Source organism: Phoenix dactylifera, chromosome 8 (assembly GCF_009389715.1).
Source record: "Phoenix dactylifera cultivar Barhee BC4 chromosome 8, palm_55x_up_171113_PBpolish2nd_filt_p, whole genome shotgun sequence".
In the NCBI taxonomy this organism is placed as follows: domain Eukaryota; kingdom Viridiplantae; phylum Streptophyta; class Magnoliopsida; order Arecales; family Arecaceae; genus Phoenix; species Phoenix dactylifera.
The window spans coordinates 22,347,097-22,369,314 of NC_052399.1; the positions used below are offsets into that span (position 1 = coordinate 22,347,097).

Sequence of the window (22,218 nt, forward strand, 5' to 3'; positions counted from 1 at the left end):
ATTAGATGCACAAAGGGCGGATCACGGACACGGTGTTATTTGTTTTAATTTAATTTTTTATATTAATTTTTCTAAAAGCATTAAACAAAAGGAAATCTGATGATAAATACAGTTATTCTTCCATTATTTTCTACTATTTTCTACAGTTAACAATATTGTGGTTGAAATTTGGCCTGAGGGTGACCATGCTGGAGGAAGACGAGAAGCCGCCGTCCGGGATGAAGAAGGGGAGCCACCTCCTGCGCTCCTGGAGACCTGCACAAAGCCTTCACCAGGATTTCGGCAAAAGCCCTCCAATGGCTAAGCTATCAGAGTTTTTGGAGTCTTTTTTTGTAGGAAAAAAGAAAAAAAACTTCCTGAGTGTTGTTGGTGTGGTCTATTTATAGTCCTCATAAGAGCAACCAGGTGGCTGCCGTATAGATAATCCTCATCATGAGAGGGAATGGTCTTGGCCAGGTGTGGTAGGGTATGGCTCCTGGCAAATATAGCATAGTATGATCCTTGGCAGATGTGGCAGACTATGGCCCTTAGCCGGTGTGGCAGGATATGGCCCTTGGCAGGTGTGGCAGGGTATGGCCCTTGGCCGGTGTGGCAGGATATGGCCCTTGGCATATACTTGGCGAGGTCGGCTCGGCTTTTAGCGGGGTCCGAGGTCGGCTGGGCCTCTAGCCGAGATCGGTTCGATCTTCGGTAGGACTCGAAGTCGGCTCTGGCAGAGGTCGCCTCTTGCTGAGGTCGGCTCGGTCTTAGGTAGGACCCAAGGTCGGCTCTGGCCTTTGGTGGGCAAGGTCGACTCTAGCTCTTGGTGGAGCCGAGGTCAGTCAGGCTCTGGTTGAGGTTGTCGCCTGCGGTCGAGGGAGCCTTATCAGCCTACTTGGTTCAGATGTTTGTTTGGCCGGAAATGGATGACTCTGTGTTGGAATAGGACAATCCATTTTGCCTCCCATCAAACACTAATATAGCATAACGATGATCTTTTCAATACAACTGTTCATATAATCGGGGAGGGGTTTCCAATTGCCCGAAGACCGGTCAGATCCAGCCAATGACCGGTTAGACCAAATCCTGGACCCACAACATAATTGAGCCAGGTCGAGACCCATTTGTTGTATCGCATCACATCACATGATGCACATGCTTGCAACGGACATACATCATACATACATCGAGAGGGAAGACCGCGGGAGGAGAGGATGGAGGCGGTGCTGAGGGTGGTGGGGAAGAAGGACAACGTGATCCACCTCCTCCTTTTGGGCACTTTCGCGGCGCTCGGAGTCCGCTCGTTCAAGCAGCAGCAGGAGATCGCGGTCTTGGAGGCCGAGAAGACGACCCTCCGCTCCGCCAACACCGCCATGGCCTCCGCCATGTGGGCTTGGCGCCAGCATCTCTTCGGCCTCGCCGAGGGCGATCCCTCCGAAGCCCCCATTTCTCTCGCACGCCTCCGCGCCATCTACGGCGAGGATGACCCCGCCGCCGCTGACGACCAAGGTATCCACCTGACACACTCGGACACCCTTGTTCTATCTAAACCCTAGTAGAAGACTATCGTACAAAACAACAACACAAAAACGTTTATTGTCTAGTTTTACAGATTTGTTTGTTACTCCACTTGCCCTTTCTGTGAATTTTATTTTGATTTTGTTAATCTGGTGATCTACGTATCCCTTCTATCCGAGACCCTCAAAATAGCAAGCCAAGATGCCTTTTTTTTTCGTTCCATAATATTGATCTTGTATCCCACATATCCTTCAATCTAAAGCGCTACCAATGCAGCATTGCTGCCAGAAGTGATTTTTTTTTTAAAAAAAATATTAATTTGGTTGTCCGCACACCTCTTCTATATGATACCCTTGAAAACTATCATGCAAGAAAGGATTTTTGTTTAATTTTATTAATCTGGATACTATCTAACACCGTCAAAGATACAGCGTGCCGAGGAGTGATTTTTAGTTTTTTTTACTTCTCTGAGATGCTTCATTTCCCTCCAGTCCAGTCGACTAGGGAACTTATATAGATGAGAGCAAATATAACCCAGTAGAAGAGGTAAAAGATAAGACAGCATTGTCGGCTACAAGATTGGCAATCCAGTCAGCCATTGATTAACTTCTCGATAAGTATGAGAACATTTGAAGTTCGAGACGCCAAGTGAGATAAAAGATGTGAAGGAACAAAGGGATAGGGTCCATGGTAGCTGATGGGCTTGATCTAGGAAATTACGGTGGAGGATTTGCCTTTTAGCCAAATTTTATCAGCTTGGTGGTGCATCGCAGCAAAGGTGATCCCCACCCAAGCTCTGCTTGAATTTCAGTTTGGAGGACCTAGAGTCCTGCTGAAAGCTACCCCCAATAGCAAGAAGCTTGCCAATATGATTGCTAATGATGGGTTCCGTGTCACAACACTTGCTACTTTAATGGACTAGTCAAAGCTAATCTTGAGGATGCCAAGGGTGAGGGCTCCTACAATAGGCTGATAATTTGTTGACCACCGATCTGGAAAAGTGCATGCAAGATCAAGATGGCCAATTAGGCCACATCCGAAACAAGCGATAATATTCTTGTAAATGTTGAGTTGCCAAAAGCTCCAGTGCTCATCTCGGATTTGCGGTCCTAGTTGCAAGGACTAGGAAAGGTCCACTTGAACATAAACCATCACATACCCAACCTTGCCAGAAGATCTGTGCAAGTAGCAATTGATTGATAGTAGTGGCAATACAATGAACAAGAGATCGATACCAATGCTTGATAGAAAGTTTTGGTAACCTTATCTAAACAGCCACATGCTAGATTGCATCAACCTCTGGGATGAAATCAGGAGGCCATGGTTCAAGGGCCAAGAGTTGGCTAGTGATGGTCCAAGGACCTTCCAGAAGCACCGTGTTTCTCTCCTCTGTTTTGAATTAAAATAGGTGGATACCATCCACTAGGGAGAGAGCTTAATCGTATTGCCTATCTTCGATCTCTCCATTCGTCTCACATAATCAATCGATAGCCAATGACCAAGGCTCTTGCCAACAAGGGCCCTAGTGTCCCATTCCTTCCTAGACTCCTCACCACTGTCCTTGAGAAGAACTAGAACATTAGAAAAGTCTCCTAGAGGCTAGTGGTTTCCTCCTTGGAAACCTTCCATGTCTCTTAAAACATACTTGCTTGCTCCTTGAGCCACCTTAGCCTAAGTTCTCTTCTCGTGGAAACCCTTATTGGTTTGACTTCCAACATCTTGCCATTAATAATGCCATCAATAACCACATCCATGCTTACCAATAACTCATCTTGAACCCTTGGTTTACTGGTCCAAGCTTGGCTTGTGGCCGGGTTCTAGCACATGTTATGGTCCTGTGTTTCACCTCTCTTCACATTGATCAAAGCACTTCTCACTTTACATAGTTCTAAATCCTTGCCCCCATTTTCATCACCTCTCAAAGCAAAGTTTTTTTTTTCCCCCATGGGGCTGGCCCTTCAGATGAAAGGGGAAGGGTGTTTTGACCTTCTCCCCCAAAAACCAGCTATAAATTTGGAGCCCCCTTCTCTCTGTCCTTTTTTTTGTTTTTTTTTTTTGTTTTTGTTTTTTTTTGATGATCAGAGGTGGTGGGTTTATCTATTGGTTAATAATTTTTAGATATTTGGACATGTGGCCTGCTAAACAAGTGTTTTCTCGCCTATAACCAGCAGGACTTCTTTGTTCATTTATGTGGGCGAGTTTCCCATTGTTGTGTTCATGAGCTTCTAATGCGATAGATAGAAGCATCTCAATACTCTTCGCACATGTGTAATCCACTAATTGGAGCATTTCCTATCAGTTTCACTACTTTTCATCACTAATCTATAAAGCAATGATCTTTCATGAGTGGATTGTAGAATACCAGTTTCAAATATTTTTATCCTCTGCTCCTCCCTCCACCCTAACTTTTTTTACAAGACTAAGGAGAAAGACCACTTCCTATTTAGTCAAATTCTTTGAGAATAGGGTGCCTTTCTCCTCTTCTCCTGACCTATGGCCTACTACACCCTCACTTGGTTTAGAGGCAATTGCAATGCACTGTGATCATACTAGGGATAACTGGTACCTACCTGTCCAAATGCCCTTTATGTATCTATCTCTACTTTCACCACCTGTTTTATATGTCATATTAATCTTATATCCCTCTCACAGTCAAGGACATTCATATAGCCATATAACCCATGATATAGTTATTTTCATTCGGATCTCAAGTTTGCTATTGTTTGGATTGGCAGAAGCAGAAAGAAAGTTTTGAGAAGAGTAATATAACATAATTAGGCATTCTTTTCTTAATAAAACATGCATATGTTGAGCACTTAGAAAATTGGGCAAGACAGAATAACCAATGCAGTTATCTTCTTTGTGGAAAGGAATTCCTTTTAACAAAAGTTGCACATGTTCTTTCATTTGATCTGTATACGTGTATTTTTTTCTTTTAGTGTCTAGGTTATGTAGACATGTTGAGTCATTATAAGCTTGAGGTAGAAATTATTTTGCATATAAGCAACTGAACAACCTCTTAGATAAAACGGTGGTAATCTGAGTAATTATCCAGATTTGAAAGTAATAGACATACATTCATCAATCTTTGAAGAGACTTGATCAAGGTCTACCACCTCAGAGGAGACTTCTAGATCAAGTAGTCTCCATCCAGGCCCAAAGGCTGTATAGTCAAAAACAAACCATTTGAGACTACCTGATGTTAAACACGTGCTCTAACAATGTCCAGGATAACACCCAAAATGCAAATCCAAGGAGAAAATGTTGGGTTTAAGTATAAGATGATCATTGAGCTTGTTGCCTTTTCTATAGCTATTTGATGGCAGGAATATCCTTACATGATGAAATTGGGAGAAGAAACAAATACACACACACATAGGGAGATAGAGAGAGAAAGAAGCAAATTCTGGCAGCGCTGATGGTTAGTTCATAGCAAATTAATTGATATCAATGAACATGGCACCAAGATAAGATAAAAAGGACTTGAAAGTTTTGAACGAAGACTTTTGTGTTACTTGTTTAGCACTTTCTGTTGTTTGTATTTTCTTCAGTTCTATCTGATTTCTTAGCAGGTTCTTACATCCATGGGTCATTTATAAAAAGATTGTGCAACATTATATATGTGATGCATATTTATATGTAAATACATATGCAAATAGAGTATTAGAATTTGAGGCCTACTAGAGCTCAATTCCCAAAATAGTGTTGTCCTGAAGGGTCATTTTCGTTGTAAGCTAAATATATTGTACCAGTTCCATAATTTGCTCTCTCTTTATCCTAAGTTGCACTGTCCTGTATTATGTAATAAGTACTGCCCATGAATAATAAGGCCTATCAATGTTTTTTCATAGTGTTGTTTATAATTTTCTTCACCCCCAAACGGCATGCTTGTACTAGGTACTTTTGCCCATATAGTTAGGACACAATTTGTTTTAGAGTGAGTTTTCAAGTAGAGGGCGAGCTCCTCATGAATTATCATAATCAGTGATATGCTCGTTATCTGAGGTTGGCTTTGCAAATCTCAGTTTCCTTATGTCCCTATCAAGGGCCATAGACAAGGGAGGGCCACAGCATAACAAAATCCCTACTTGAGGTTTCACTAGCCTTATTTAATGGAAATCCATCAGACTTATTTTACAGACCTTCAAGATCAAAAGTTTAATGGGGAAAATTACCTCTACTTTGCCAGCATGTATTGCCAATTTCAGAATTTGGTTTTCTAAACCTTTGCGGTCCTCTATGCAGGAAACAGATAATCTTCTTATTTAATTGCTTGCACAACATCTTCTGCAATCAGCACGTATTTTAAGCACAGCATAAAAAAAATTTAGAGTTTACATCATAGGGTTGGTTGAATCCATAGTGTGTTACTTATTACTTAGACTAACCAGAGACCTTGTTGAATCGGCATGAAAGAAAGTTAAATCCTTTATTTGGAGACAGAATATCATACAACAATCATTAATTATGGATAGTCTGGAATGCTAGTTGTTTTGTGGACCATTCTAATGATGTTCTTGTCATATAGCTGACTACTTTCTTATAGAGGCAGGACAATCTACTTGCCTAACGTGCATTAAATGGATGATGTACATCAAGTTGATTGCCGAAGTAGGCAGCCTAAAAGAAGTTTCCCCTTATTTTATCTGCTAGTGTTTGGTGATCTAGGAATCGGTGAGATGCAGATTTGTCTCCAAGGCTAATTATCTTCAGCTCTCTGATGTTGTTCCTCTATATTATCTGATTTGCAGGTGCAGGAGAGGTTACCGCCACCGCCGAAGAATCAATCACTATAGCCTAATGTTGTTTAAACTTGGCATAGATGGTCTGGCCATTTTAATAAGCACGTAGCCCATGAACCTGTGCTCATTCTCGCATAACCATGTTAAAATGCTGAAGAATGCATACCGAGAAAATGACGCAAGTCGCGAGCAAAAACAAGTTTCTCTTCTGTGGTGGTATATTTTGGACAAAGACCTGTAGTGAATGACGACTTTGTTTGGCACGCAGGACCTCATGTATGGTGAATGGCTTGGCCCCGTGTGATGGGGCGTATTGAATATTTACTGAAGTATGCATCCTGCTGTAGAACTAGCACCTAACATTGCCTTTAAACAACTGTGTTGAACAGGATGATCAACGCCTTTTGATCATTGTTGTTTTTGGTGGTACACCATTCAGTCTCAGAATATCATCACCAAGTTCATGGGGCGATGATACCGTCTTGTTCTGCCTTTTGTCAACGTAGACATGGTTATTACTTCTGTTTGACATGGTTAGAGGTTTGGTGCCAGTTAGGTTGGCTTTGATATGGTCAGATGGTGCGGAGCAAAATTTCCTCAACTGCTTTAGGTCCAAAGGTTGACAATTTCAAGGGCATTTTATTATCTTAAATTGCACCTTGGCAATCTTAATATTTTTTCAGAATGTGGCACCGACAAGGAAGATGGATGAATAGCCTTGTGCAGGTTTGTGTTGACCCAGGACACTGAAATCCCACCGGCCTTTCTTCTTCTCCCAGGTCATCACTACTAGCTTAAGTTATGTAATTTTTCTGCTGGTCTCTACTAAGATCCCCCACCAATCCACATCTCAATGTTAAAAGACACAAGGCAATGGCATTTCTCCAGGAATTGAAATAAAATCTTAAGCTGGAATTCTCCAATGCCTCCAAAGTGAACTCAGCATTATTCTCAAATTGACTGATCCCATGGTTAATGCACCAAAAGGATTCTGCCAATTTGTTTCTGCGAGAACCCAACCTGTTTCTGAAAACCATTGTATAATTGGCACGGTGAAGTCTCTTGCCATGTGCCAACCACAGCACAAAAAAACTCATCTGCCTTAAAAAAAATGGACATCAATTGTAGGCAGAGACTTTAGTCCACTGCCCAATCTCCCTTGACTACAATTTGCATTGCAACAAAGGCCAGTCCAATGCAAACTCATCACTCTCCATATGCCGATACAAATCCTCGAGAACTTCATAAACGTCCTCTGCACCAGGTGGCAATGAACTTCCTGCCGAGAACACATACACATTATTCTTCACCTCAATCCAACTCTGCCCAGGACTTTTCTTCAAACCTTTCACCTTTGTCATCACTCTTACCCTTGCTGAGTCCTCCCACCTCCCACACGCAGCATATATATTAGAAAGAAGCATGTAGTTCCCTGTAGCCTGCCCTTCGGGCCCCAAAACTTGTGCCATTGTATCTTCAGCTGTTGCCGTGTTCCCATATATCCTGCAAGAGTTCAGCAAGGCCCCCCAAACACAAGCATTGGGCTTCACCGGCATACACTCCATGAGCTGACTTGCTTCTCGTAGCAATCCTGCACGCCCAAGAAGGTCCACCATGCATGAGTAATGCTCCATGCATGGCTGGATCTTATACTCGTCAACCATCTGAACGAACAAGCGACGGCCTTGAGAGACATGCCCTGAGCGACTGCACGCAGACAGAACGGCAATGAAGGTGATCCCATCCGGCTCACAACCAGCTCTCACCATGTCACTGAATGTGCCAAGAGCTTCATCGCAGAATCCATGTATCCCATAACCAGCAATCATCGAGTTCCATGAGATCAAATCCTTGTCTTCCATTCTATTGAACACCGACTGCCCTTCTCTCAGGCTCCCACTTTTGGTGTACATATTGAGAAGTCCATTTGCTACCAACAAATTATGATCCATTAAGCCTCGAATGGCGTGGCCATGAATCTCTTTACCCAAGCGCAATGACGATAACTCTGCGCATGCAGCTAGAACAGTGGCAGCTGTGATCGAATTGGGTGCTACACCAGCTTGCTGCATCTGCCGAAAGAGGTCCAGCGATTGCTCCACCATCCCGCCTGATGCAAACACTCCAATCACTGCACTCCAACTTACCACGTTGGGTCTGAATTCCCCGGTTTTCTCCATTCGTGAGAAGATCTCATAAGCTTCGCCGCACAAACCAGCAGCCGCATAGCTAGAAATCAACGCATTCCAGCTGACTAAATCCTTCACTGTTGTCTCCAAAAATAGCCTCTCGGCATCCTCTCTATACCCAAGCTTCCCATACATGCAGATGAGCGAATTTTTAACAAAAGAGTACCATTCGAAGCCACTCCTGATAGCATAGCTGTGCATCTCCTTGCCCTTCTGCAATGACGCGCTGCTCGCGTAAGGGTAAACGGATAGAGCCACCGCAACAGCTTGTGCTGTGGCTTTACCTCCTTTCGTCCTCATCTTATCAAACAATCCGATAACTTCATCGTGCCGCTGGCACCGGGCATGGGCCGACAGCAGTGCCGTCCATGTGACAGGGTTCGGCTCAAACCCCGTGAATTCCATCAATCGGAATGCATCGTGTGCTGCCTCAGAATCATAATTCCGCGAGTAGCCAGAAATCAAAGTGTTCCAAGAGACGACATTTCTGAGAGGCATCGCGTCGAACACTCGGCGGGCCAGGTCCATCCTCCCGATGTTGCCGTACATCACCATCAGTTCGTTGGCAACGTGGAGATGCCACTGGAAGCCCATAGAGACAGCGTGGTTGTGGACAGGACCACACAGTCTGGGGACGCCGAGGGCGGCGCAGGCCCTGATAACTAGAGGGAAGGTGAAACCGTCCGGGAGGGCGCCGAGGGCACGCATTTCGTTGTAGAGGCAGAGAGTTTCGAGGGAATGGCTGTGGGCGAGGTTGGCGCGGAGGATGGAGTTCCAGAGGAGGGAGGAGCGGCGGTCGTGGGCGGCGCGGAAGACGGAGCGGGCGTCAGGGAGGAGGCCGAGGCGGCCGTAGACGGAGACGAGCCGCGCGAAGAGGTAGGCGGAGTCGGGATGGTGGAAGGCGGAGGAGGTGAGGAGCTGGGCGTGGATTTGCTTGGCTTGACGAGGGGTCGCGCATTGCTGAAGAAGAAAGTCGAGGGAGGACTCGAGTTCGGTGGGATGGCGGGGATGGGAGATGGAGGAGAATGGAAGGAGGAGACGGGACGGTGGCGGGGTCAGGAGGAGGTGGTAACGACCCAGAGCGGTAGTAAATTTGTCTCCCAGAGGGAACATTGTATCGTACTACACCGGTAGTAACAAATAAGGTGCGATTTGGATGCAAGATTTTGGCGTCTTACAGCCTCACCATGAAGTCTGGAGCTGATCATGATCAGGGCTTGGGCATGGAAGATGTTCAATTTTAAATAGTTGAGACCCGAAGCTCGGCTCATGATCTGCTCGGCATAAATCATGATCAGCTCGGCATAAACCTATCTTGAAGTCCAAAGTAGGTTCCTCAAATTCTAAAACTTCAAAATTTGCTGTACATATAAGGAAACTATGCTGCTGGAACACTAATTTAAGATTAGTTTGAATCCTCTCTGGTGCAACTTTTTCTCGAACACTAATTCGAGATGAGTTTGAATCGGAGCGCTTTATGATGGGAATCCCTCTTCACGACTCGATGGGTGATCCCCAGCCGGTGGCAATGGCCTCCATTAGCGGAAGGACGAGGTGGAGAGAGTCGGCATCCTCATAGGTGGCATGGGAGTTTCTCACACAAGCGGGCTAGTGAATTTTTGTCCGCTGGAGAGTGAGATCGTGATCGAGGTGGTCAAAAATAAGGTCCCTTTTTTTTTTTTTGCAGATCTCGCGAGCATGCAAGATTGCACTCTTGACCTCCCAGAGGGTAAGATTGTAGTTGAGGAGGTTAGAGAGGAGGTCCTTTTTTTTCCCTGATCTCGCGAGTAGTGAGATCATGATCTTGGCCTCCCAAAGGGTTCCTATCACAGGGAAAATGGATTGACTTGGCGTGCCGTTGAGGTGGTATACCAGATGTTGGGTATTATTTCTCATAATAAACTATGAGGATCCGTGCAAATATGTGTTTAGTTTTACATCGGTAATTCATTGAAAAAATATTAGGTACTTATATAGAACTAACGAATCCAAAAAATACATTCCGACTAATCTTTTTGGATGAAGTCCTGTATTATTACAAGTGATATCAGAGCGGATCCAGCTCATAATCCATGTGGACTAGAAAATATTGCAGTACGAGTTTATTGAGGCTGATTGTAGTGCTTGTGAGTAGATTTGAATAAATTTTAACTTTGAGCCTAACGAGAACATCGGAACTTAAATAGGGGAAGTATGTAAGAATATGTATAAGTGTGTTTGATCCCACATCGATTATTTACTAGAAAGATTTTGAGTACTTTTATAAGACTAAAGATTAAAAAAAAAAGAAGTATAGTACCAACATTTTGCTATGGGGACACATCTCAAAGAGTCCCATTTCATTTAAGACAAAGTGCCTCAGAATAGTTATAACTCAAAATCGCCTACTATGATTAATCTAAATCACAAGAACAACATTTTGATTTTTTTGGGAACCAAAGATGAGCAAAGTCTGAGCAGAACAATCTAGGAACCTTTTTATCCTTGCCCTTTGTAATTGCAGCGATGACATGACCAACAACGTGATCATCGAGCCATGGTAACTTCCGTCGAGTTTCCAATCATACAACGACTGACTGACGTACCACCCGAGTATCCGGCCACCGTAACTCTTGTCCTCCTTCAAACGTAGAACAGTCTATTGATGTATCTGCGAATCTTTCTAGTGTCCTTCCCAGATCTGCCTCAATGTTTTGCCCAATCACAATGATGTGAAGGGTGGCCCATGACGTGATGGAAATCTCGCAAGTCTTGCCATTCCGGTCATCAACTCATCATCCCCCTTGTAGGGTCAAGTAGTTCGAGCAAGGACATTGACAAAGGAAGTCGTCCGCACTCACGTCCACCCAATGCCTTCGTCCTAACGTTAGAAATCTTTACGATGACGTATATTGTCCGTTGACGCCACCTTTCAGAGCTGCCGAAGCCTCACCGGCAGAGCACATATTCAAAGGAACCAATAACACCATAGGTTGGATGGCCTCTTTCATTACCAACCACTTAAAAAATATTTTTAAATAAAAAAATAATTATTCGGTGCAATTCATAATATGCTATTTTTTAATTATTTTAATTATAACCGTACATATTATATATAATACTTTCGTTTTTAGCAAAAAAAATAAAAAAAGCTGCACTTTAAACAGACAGTCCACCAGCCTCGCGTTAGATATATCAACATGCATGGTGCACAAGAGCGCTAATGGAGGAACTAAGAAAAATTACAAAATTTCCATAGAGATTTGATTCTTTTTCTAAAGAACCTCTTCTGCTCCAGATACTGAATGTTAATTAAAAGACGCTTTAACAAATCATAAGCAATTTGTACAAGATATTGATAGATGTCGGCTAATTTTTTTTCTATATATGAAGCCTTGATTTGGATTAACTAATCTGCCACGACACTGCTAATTGGTGGCATGGTCCACGAGCGAGGTTGTAAATATTTTCTGCCCTGGAGATAAGAGTGCTTTAGGATCATACTTCCTCTTCATCTCGACGAACTTGTCCCATCTGGGACCGAAGTGCTTCATCCAATCCTCCTGAGATAAATAATGAGGCAAGTACTGTTTATATTTGATGCCTTTCTGATCGCAGAACTGTATGATCTCCATGTTTAGATTCTCCAAGTACTCCCAATCATCCATTATCGCAGACCATAGCAAACCTATGGAATAAAAGATCTCTTCGTCAGGGATCACGGACGACATCCTCTCGTCCCACCTGTAACACATGCATCCGTATAATTAGCCAACAATATTATAATTCATCCATGGATCATTAATGAATTGAATAGTTTACGTACTTGTTCTTATTCAGAGGATAGAACAGAATTGGGCCCGTTGACTCGTTGTGCTTCAGTATCTTCTTGAAGACTCCACTATTAAAATCCTGTATTCCAGACTTGGGTAAAAATATATTAAGCCATGGGTGAGGAACATCCCAGAGGCCCATCGAACGGAGTTTCAACTCCCCATCATGAACTCTATCTAGAAATCGCTCATAGGAGACATCGTTTGTGAACGCAAACCCTGGGACAAAGCTTAGCTCTTCAAGCAACAATTCAAGCTCCTGTCAGTAGGTCCAAATTGTCAGCAGCTTGGAAAAACTACAGAAAATGCCAAAAGTCAATACTCTATGCTTGCACACAAACTAGAATACAAGGTCAACACTTTCCTTTTTTTTTTTTTGCCTTCGAATAGGTCAAACACTTCTTTGTTCACACGCATCCAATGAACGGACCGAGGACAATCCAACCAACTATTCGTTCATGCTTTTACAGCTTATTTAACAACCTCAAGTCTCAAAGATCAGTGTCGATCTATTAAAAGACTTCAGGACAGGCCTTCCTATAAGGCCAAAAATGGTACTGAATACAACAGTTTTATTGCACTTGTACCTATGAGAAGGTACTCCAAAATGAAAGCTGATGTACTAACAACGGATTGAAAAAGTAAACTACACTACTAATGCAAATGATCGAATATATGAAGGTTATGAACAAAAACAGTGTGACATGCAGGTTAGTATTCATGAGAATGGCTCAAACACGTACGATGTGAGACTATTTCTGGAGGACCGTCTGAGAATAAGCTGAGACGTGAAAAACTTTGGGCTGCTCAGGCTTGGGTTGGTAAACGGAATGAGCGCTACATCTTAAGCCCAACTTAATCACAAACGTGAGATGTGGTTATTATTTCATGATGATGCAACTTGAAGGAGCCTATTATATATCCAAGTGACACCTAGCTTTCCGTATCGACAACTAGCTAATCGACACTGTCTGGTCCTGGCTCCATTAGGAGTCAAAATCTAAACATTTAGAAGCTTGGGCTTGGTTTGTTGCTTTGTCAAACGTGAGCCTACCATCCAGCTAACCATAGATATGTTTACCAACGGCTCGAGTCAAACCTAACAAATTAAGATTATAAAAAGAGAGATGAGTCACCAGTCTTCTTACCAGATGTAAACGTAGAGGTTGTAAATGTTTTTAAAGGAGGAGCTTCACATGAATCTATTTTTACTATATTGCTATTAGAAGTCTGATTAAAGGAGACCGCACACTTTTTTCTTGGGGTGTGGCAGAGACACAAATTAAGAAAAAAATTTGGTTAGATCAGATCCATCGTTGAGCCGGTGGAGCAGTCCCACTAGAAAGCAACATGGCCAAACACACACAAAGAAGAATAAAGAGGAAAAAGGGAGCCAGGTTCATGTTGCTTTTTAGTTGGATTGGTCCACCCACTCAATAGTAGATTTGATCGACCTAAAAATTTTGCTAGATCAAGGATGTTTGAAGTAGAAGCATATGGGCCCTACGAAAGATACGATCATGGATACAAGGATAAATTATATCGTAGACGTTGTGCACCACAGGGTTCTGCACGCTGATAATTACAGCCACTCATTTTTGCAACAATGCACATGATGGTGCATGCAAGAACAAGCGGTTGTTATTGGTGGCGTACACGGCCACGTAAAAGAAATTCATGGCCGTGTTGCTTTTTGGTTGGATTAGCCCATCAGGTCAATAGCGGATGTGATCCAACTAAAAATTTTGCTGGATCAAGAATGTTTGGAGTAGAAGCATGTGGGTCCTAACTAATAATCACAGCCACTCATTTCCGATGCACATGGTGGTGCATGCAGAAACAAGCAGTTGTTATTCGCGTCATGCATGGCTATGGCCATGTGGTGCATGCAGTGTAGGATATAATTTTTTGGTACAAATAGGAACCGGCAAACTAGTCGGTACTTTTTTTTTTTTTTTTTACCTCATCCACCACCACCCACGAACGTGATGCCCTGACCGAGTCGTAGTACATGGCCCCTTCCAAGCAGTAGATGACGCCGTGCTGCGCTCCGAGCCTGGCGATCCTCTCGGCGTCCCACCCCGCGAAGGAAGACGACCTCCAGCTCCCGATAGGACTTCCATCCGCCGCCAGAACCGATCCCTCCACGTAGTCGAAACCCCCTCCTTTCTTCTTGCTCTCCCAGGATGCAGATATCGCTATGAGGCGCTCCTGGTCCCTCGTGAACGCCCCGAAATCATCGTATATCAACCGAACCCAGCGCACCCTCTGGGGCGCGGGCTCCAAGGCGATCCGAGCCCGGGTGATGATCCCGAACTGGCCCAGCCCTCCTAACACGGCGTAGAAGAGCTCCGAGTTGTAGTCCCTGGAACATGTGACCATCTCCCCCTTCCCTGTTCCACATGCAGTCCAGCAATTCCATCTTAATGAGTTACTAAAGCATTTTGTAATATTTTCTTCACACATATCTCAACACTTGATTCATAAGTTGGTAGGTTCAGTACCGGTGATGACGTCCAATTCATATACATTGGAGATCTGCGGGCCGTGTCGGAAAGCCTGGCCGCTCACGCCGGCATTAGAGAGGGTGCCGCCGACGGTCAAGTAGAGGTAATCGGTCCATGAGGGCGGCGAAAGCCCGTGTTCCAACGCTGCATGCAGCACGTCGATCCATAGCTGCTCGCCGCCGGCATCGACGTACCGAAATGAGGAGTCATCCGAGTGCACGATGATCCGATCGGCGCGTCCGCGGCCGAGCGATGGCATGTCTATGACCACTCCATCAGGAGCAAAGGCCTGGCCCCTGATGGAGTGGCCGTGGCCTCGGGGGGCTACCGTGAAGGGCCGGGACGAGGAGTAGGAGAATTGCACCAGGACGGCAATGTCGTGGGGCGACGACGGGTAGAAAACAGCGGCGGGGGCGACCTGGGTGAGGCCGCCGAAGTCGGTAGAGACTAGAGCAGTAGCATGGGAGTCCAGACGGAGCTTCGCGGCGAGGTCGATGGCAACAAGGTCTTGGGGCAGGGCCCCAGGCCAGGGCCCGATTTGGCTGACTATGGACATGAGGCTAGTAATTACGAGGAAGATGACTATAAGGAAGGATGAGATGGAGCCGGTCCTTAGCCAGGCCATTTCACTAACTGGCTATAAAGGAGAGGGGGGTGGTAAGAATGGTGATTGAAGTTGAGAAAGAGAGGGAGGGGGTGGGAGTCATTATATACAAGATATTCTCATGAAAAGATGGGGGAGGAGATCTTTGGGGAGCAGGTGAGAAAATCCTGGCTTCTGGTTTGCGGAGGTCGTTCTGGGGCAGACATGTGGGTCTTCAAAGATACGGAGGACGAGGCCCAGAGATTCTATGATATGTAGGAGAGTAGAGGGAAAGCGGTTAAAAAGGAAGCCTGCCAAAAAACAGAAGGGAAAAGTAGTAAGAAATTGGGCAGCTTCTCAGAATATTATCGAGTCCGGAGGCTCCTGTTACTATTTTGTCCTGGCTAGCAAGCAAGAATACGATGCTCAGGGATGCTGCCCGGGTGCGACACAGCCTGGACCTCAATTAGCTTTCCTCTGGATCCAGCTTTATCTGTTTAATTTGATTTTTGACTCGGTGTGAAGTGTTTATAAGCCAGTCAAATGCTTCTGGAGCTGGAACTCTGGAAGGTTGAGCTTCTCCAGAAATCACGGCAAAGCCCGCTTGCAGCAGCGGCATGAAATCTTTTCCTGTTTGCTGCACGGAACGTCGGAACCTGTGAAGATTAGAAGCAGGGCTCACCGTAAGGGTGGATTGATCGCACGCATTATTATTGTTCTAATGATGCTTTTAATTTTCTTATGAACTAATAATGCTCTGAAACAGGCATTGTTATTGTTCAAATATGTCGAGGTAAGTTTTTTGTGCTTTTTTCCAAAAAAAAAATCATAACAATTCTTGCACCCAAGTGACTTATAACTAGCCTAGTCATATATTGACTTTTTTAGCTTCGAACTATTTGGAACTGGTCCTAGTCAATTAGATCGAGTGAGGTCATTCCTGAATCCCGATCCAGCTGATTGCGTCCAAACTGATAGGTCCAGGCTGATCGCTTGGAGGACTCGGCAAGTTGGCATAAAAACTTGGCTGATTGGATGATTTGGATGTTCCAAGATTTTTTACAGCCTGTATATACTAGTGATGATTGGGGATTTGTGGCCAAAATATCTAGGCTTGTTGATAAGACTAATGATCTTCGAATTGGTAAACATCTCACATGGACATGGTGTCATGGTCCCCGTTGGCAAGTCACTTCTCTCTTCTTCTTTTTCTCGGAATATATCAAGTTCTTGCGTGATATTCCGAAGAACCTTCCTTTTGTACTGGTAGATCTGGTCTATCTATAGTACTTGCCACGAAAAGATGGACTCCTAGGGATTAGGATGAAATTTTACAACGAATGACAATCTAGTCATGTTCCAAATTGACTAAGGTTTGCATACCGACTGAAAAAAGCCTAATCTGAAAATGATAGAAATAATGATGTTAAAAAAGAATTCTTTGATCTACAATTTTGGATGGAGTGCAAATAGGAGCTAGTTAGGTTGGTCAAGATCATCTACAATTTATAAGCATAATTCGCGTGCTACTTTACAGATAAGAGGATTGCAAATAAGGATCATAAGTTTGTCCAAAACATTGGTTTAGCCTTCAAGCCAGATTAGAATGCCACTTGATATATTATTTGCAACTCTTAGCTCCTAAAGTCTGGTTAATGCATGATTAATAGAAGCCTATTTGTACATGGCCCGAGTTCAATTGCTTTGCCCACTTTTTCATGGACAACGATGCCTTAAACAATGGATTCAAGGGAAACATGGCCTACCCTCAACAGAAGGCCCCATAATTCCTAGCTAGCAATAGGCCCAGGTTATATTGCTTTACGAGATCGAATCCTGCAAGCATATCATCAGGAACATCTTTAACAGCATCAATTCCTTGGGCTGAAATCTCAAAGAAGCTCAATTTTCCCACAACTTCTTCTTCATGCATCATCGTCTATGATAATAGCACATGTAGAACACGTTATGTGTGGCAGTCCATAGCCACGTCACAATGACAAATCCCCACTAGATTCTATCCCTCTAGTGGGTTCTACAGTGTAACATGTGGTTTAGATAAATATAATGGTGACATGGCCATGTGTCAGCAGGTCACGGACACAATATATATGTATTAAAATATTTATATAAAAAAAATAATTTTATTTGTTTTCATTCCATCTCACTCGATGTATTTTAGGGCTTATATATATTTGTGTACAAACTCTATATAAGAAAAATAACATAAGCTGATATAGGATAATGCTAACAAAGAAAAATATTACTCGCTGATATAAGTTGTTATGCGATTATTGAAATCACTCAAATAAGATCATACTAATAAAATATAATATTGATCAATATAAAATTGTATGAATAAGAAAATATTAAATTGATATAAATTATTATATAATTTTTAAAATTATACTAATAATATGGGTGATGGGTCACCATAAATAGGCTAGGGTGCAAGTGGTCAGGACTTGCATGTGGCTTGAACAAACGAAATCAATCCCAGCTGCAGAGCAATCCCAACGACACAGAATCCACTCTTCAGCGCTGGGAATCAAAAGTGCCGAGCCTTGGAAAGGCAATTGGGTGTAACTACGTGCTGGGATCTCACAGGACAAGCGTCTTGGATTGTGATGAACGAACAGTACATTACGTGACATTCTGTGGCCTAAAATGTGAGCTGGCTGACAAGATATAAAAGCACAGGTCTCGTGCAGGGCACTAGAAATAATTAATAAAACAAGTAAGGATGTGCTCTTTCTTTCTGCATGTTTCTTTAGGTATGCTTTATAAAGAGAGACATGAAAGCAAGTTCGTCTCTTAGAAGTGTCTTTATCGATACCTTATGCGATGAAACCCTAGAGACCTACGGCTGCCGAAGAAATCAAGTAAAGAAACCAATTACTTATCCCCTAGGCCACTGTTATACCACTTGTAGATGGAGTTAAGCTTCCAGCTTAGTTATTGAAGACTATTTTTGAGAGAAAAGTATGGTGAGTGTCGAAAGGATAAATGAATAAGCAAGATTCATCTTCTGTTTGGGTGAAAAAATCAAGATTATTTTCTGGAATTAAGAAAAGAATGCTAGAGAATCTTGAGAGAGAATTCCATAGGAGCGCGTAGAGTTGTAGAAATTTTGAGCTTTAACATAGGATTTCTTTGCATTTTGTACTCTCGAATGCGCTAATAATGCTAAACAAGCACCGTCAAATGATCATGAACTATATCCTCCTGAGAGGCCGAAACACTTTGTTTCCATGATCTCAATTATTTCTCGTGCTTCATTAAAAAAAAAAAAAAACTAAACCAGCATGGCCCTTCGCAAGCAAACTTGAAAGAATAGGTTCAGAACTAGGGGGTTGCCTTGTTATTAGCAAAATATGTTATTCGATCTTTAAAGGAGATTATGTTGTTCTCTAACCCTAATCTATCAAAGATATCTAGACCTATGTTAATTTAGCGTTGAAGATGATTTGCATGAATATAAAAAACAAAACGTGGAATGTATGATTTATACAATAATGGCTAATCCCTAGGATCCATTTCATGATTACCATTGCAGTTCGTGATAGGCATGAACGAAGCTAGAGCTAGAAAGGAACCTAAAATTTGCTGGCCTTCTAATAATGTAATTAAGGATGCATCTTTTGGTACTTTAAATTTGAAAATATGTGCATCAATTTTGTAATTCCTTTCTGCATGCAAAATATAAGTACTTTATTCAAGCGCTCGTGATGAAAGCAGGTTTGGATTTTCCAACTCTTCTCAAACTTGTGAGGCCACACTAAACTAAAAAGAAAAGAAAAAAAAAATAATAAAGCAACAAATTATGACACCCATCATCCATGTGCGCCCGATCGAGCCGTCGAGCCAATAGCGACGCTGGCGTTGGCACCCATAAATCTGCCCTCCGGCCGTCCATCCAACCCGTGCCCGTTGCATGGATGACGCCGAGATAGCGTCGTGCATGGGAGCTGACGCCGTTGCGGTCTTGGAAGCGACATCGTGCCGTCCCTTTTCAAAAGATTTCATGAGAAGGTGGACGGCGACAGCAGATACGTAAGATCTTTGTAGGGATTGGAGCCTAAATCTCCAAACCCGATGCGCCCATCGCATCCTACAGAGAAAGAAATAGACCCGAATCTAGCGCTGCAGAGACCAGAGACCGAGGGGAAGATGATGAGCACCTAATAGTGGCCTCACACGTCAGCACACGAGCCTTGTTTGCTGGTGTAATGATCGCCCACAATATGGAGCTTCTTTTCCCGTGGGAGCCTTGGCGGAGAGTTTTCAGTGGTCGTCCCCTTTTCCAACCTAACCCCTTAATCCATCCGGTTTTCTGGCTGGTGGTCGGCGCACGCTACTCCAGCCATCCAGCGGGTGGATTGCTCACGGGAGCACAGATGGGGACCTGCATATCTTTGTGTGCCAAGGTTCCAAGGGATCTTGAAATTTGAAATTGATGGCTAGGGCTAGCTAGGGTTTTTGCTGTAGCTAGATTTTGCTGATGGGTCTCTGCTTGTCGTTTGTACGATGGTAGGTTACCTGCTTGGAGAATTTTCGATCTTTTGTTGCCTTGGGAAGCAAAAAGTCTTCCAGCCTCGGCCTTGGCTTAGGTAAAATTAAGCATGTGTTTCAATGTATCTTCAGCAACTTGCATGGTGGTTCTCGTTGCCTCGCTTTCTCCGCAAAAAACATAGATTTCTTGCTGGATCGCAACCATATCTAATGTTTTGAGGATATAGCCAAGTTCTAGTTTTTCAACTTTGGCAGCTTAATCATATGCTAGTGTTATCGCTTCCCACTCTGATGTTTTCTATCTACGTCTCGCCTCCACTTCTAATGATTTTAGTAACTAACATTGGCCGTCCTTCCACTATGTACATCCGTCAAAGTAGCCCAGCCCTGTACTGCTTGTCAAATCGGCAATTATACTTAGGCCCTGTTTGGGGAGCTTTTGGAGGGCCAGAAAGCACTTTCTGACCCTCTAAAAGTACTTTTAGATGAAAAACTGTGTTTGGTAAATTTTTTGAAAAGCTGTTTCAGCTTTTGCGGAAAGCTGAAAATAGCTTTCGGGAGGAAACTCCAATTTGGAGCTTTTGGGAGGAAGCTGTTTCAGCTTTTTTGGAAAGCTGTATTTTTGACAAAAATTCTCATATTAAAATAACATAATTACATAGTTTGTCCCTTTATAAACCTAAAAATCTGCTGGAGCCAAGAACCCTAGCCGTCAGACTTCCTTCCGTAAGAAAAGGTATTTTTCTTTTCAATTTTTGTATGCATCTCTTGAACCACATCTTAGAAGAAAATTTTTTTAATCTTTTTCCATACCTTCCAAAATCAATCTATTGTTTTTTTTTTATCATCAATTTCGCGCCCACGCTGAGATCCTCCTCGAGCATGGACCACAAAGAAGAGCCCCTGGACCGCGGAAAATTATTTTATGGGAAATTATTATGAAAAATTATTTTATACTAATAATTATAATATTTTATACCTTTATTTTTGTATTATACTATAAATATTGTTATGGGGGAATTGAGCCGCCATGCCCCACGTGATCGGCACGCGTATCCAGGAAAGCTACAGCTGCCCTATGATCCAGCACTCCGACCCCGAGTCGGACCTCCTCGGCTCCGCAGCCCGACCCCGGGTCGGCTGCCCTATGATCCAGCACTCCGACCCCGAGTCGGACCTCCTCGGCTCCGCAGCCCGACCCCGGGTCGGCTGCCCTATGATCCAGCACTCCGACCCCGAGTCGGACCTCCTCGGCTCCGCAGCCCGACCCCGGGTCGGCTGCCCTATGATCCAGCACTCCGACCCCGAGTCGGACCTACTCGGCTCCGCAGCCCGACCCCGGGTCGGCTGCCCTATGATCCAGCATTCCGACCCCGAATCGGAGATCTTTTGATAACGACAGGCTATTCTCCAGAGGCACGCCGCGGCCTCCTGCTCCACTACTCCCTGCAACGGCTGTACCCGATGCTGCCCACGATCTCCTGTATCGACCGTACAAAGCGGAGCTCCACTACGCCCTGCCATGACCGTACCCGGCGCTGCTCCACGACGCCCCGTAACGGCCATGTCAGTGGCCATTCTATCGTGCCCCACGACGACAAACCCCCCTGAGAGACCTCCCAGCCAGGCATATATGCGGCTGGGGGGAGAAGGGGGGGGTAAGCAATACCTCCCAGAGCACTCTCTCCCACTTGTGATTATCATCTCTCCTCCTCCAATCTCCTCTGACTTGACCGTCGGAGGGCCATCACCACCCTGGTGGTGGTGCAAGGCTTGTTTGCAGGTTCCTTGGCGGAAGGTGGAGCGCAACCAGCACCAACCAAGACAACTCAGGCGGAACCCCGTTCACACCGTCGTGTCAATCGTTCTCGGTTTGGACCACCAGCAACAGTTGGCGCTAGAGGAAGGGCACCGAATCTCAGAACGATCGTAATGGCACGGCGAGGTGGTCGCGGAGCTTCCAATGCTTCCGGTCGCGGAGCCTCTCGCGCCTCTGGCCGGGAGGCTGCTGCGTCCCCAACACACTCTCAGCAGCATTCCACCGCTTCTCCTCCCATTCAGACGGTCGAACCTGCTCAGTTCGACCAGCTAGCCCAGCAGGTTCGCACCCTCGCGGAGGCAGTGCAGAATCTGCAGGGTGTGATCTCTCGGGTGCCGCAGCGGGCTCAGGAGCCGCTGCTCCCCGAGCACTCGCCTCTTCCTCACAACCCGCGCTCCTTCCTCTCCCATGGAGAGGAGCGCCGGCGCGGGGAGGATTCTCGAGTGCGGTCCATTCTGCCAGGACCTTCTCATCGGAGCTGCGCGGGGTACGAGAGGCGGACCCGGGCGCGTTCTCAGACACCCCAGTCCTCGAGGGGCCCGCACTCCAGTCGGTCC

General features: G+C 44.5%; 3 protein-coding genes across 3 annotated transcripts; 1 reads left to right on the forward strand and 2 right to left on the reverse strand.

Moving 5' to 3' along the window:
• The first annotated feature begins 1,112 nt into the window (after positions 1-1,112).
• LOC103718642 lies at positions 1,113-6,686 on the forward strand. Its single transcript, XM_008807556.3, has 2 exons — positions 1,113-1,488; positions 6,249-6,686. Exons 1-2 carry the CDS (start codon positions 1,194-1,196, stop codon positions 6,296-6,298), a joined length of 345 nt encoding a protein of 114 aa, XP_008805778.1. The 5' UTR covers positions 1,113-1,193; the 3' UTR covers positions 6,299-6,686.
• A 432-nt stretch (positions 6,687-7,118) lies between these two features.
• Positions 7,119-11,446, reverse strand: LOC103718660 (putative pentatricopeptide repeat-containing protein At1g17630). The gene has a single exon (XM_008807580.4). The coding sequence runs from the start codon at positions 9,539-9,541 to the stop codon at positions 7,403-7,405; it is 2,139 nt and encodes a 712-aa protein (XP_008805802.2). The 5' UTR covers positions 9,542-11,446; the 3' UTR covers positions 7,119-7,402.
• A 190-nt stretch (positions 11,447-11,636) lies between these two features.
• LOC103718641 (cytokinin dehydrogenase 6-like) lies at positions 11,637-15,422 on the reverse strand. The gene is made up of 4 exons (XM_039129266.1): positions 14,745-15,422; positions 14,203-14,633; positions 12,234-12,499; positions 11,637-12,151 (listed from the first exon to the last, which is right to left on the reverse strand). The coding sequence occupies exons 1-4, from the start codon at positions 15,370-15,372 to the stop codon at positions 11,836-11,838; spliced, it is 1,641 nt and encodes a 546-aa protein (XP_038985194.1). The 5' UTR covers positions 15,373-15,422; the 3' UTR covers positions 11,637-11,835.
• Between the last annotated feature and the right edge of the window lie 6,796 nt (positions 15,423-22,218).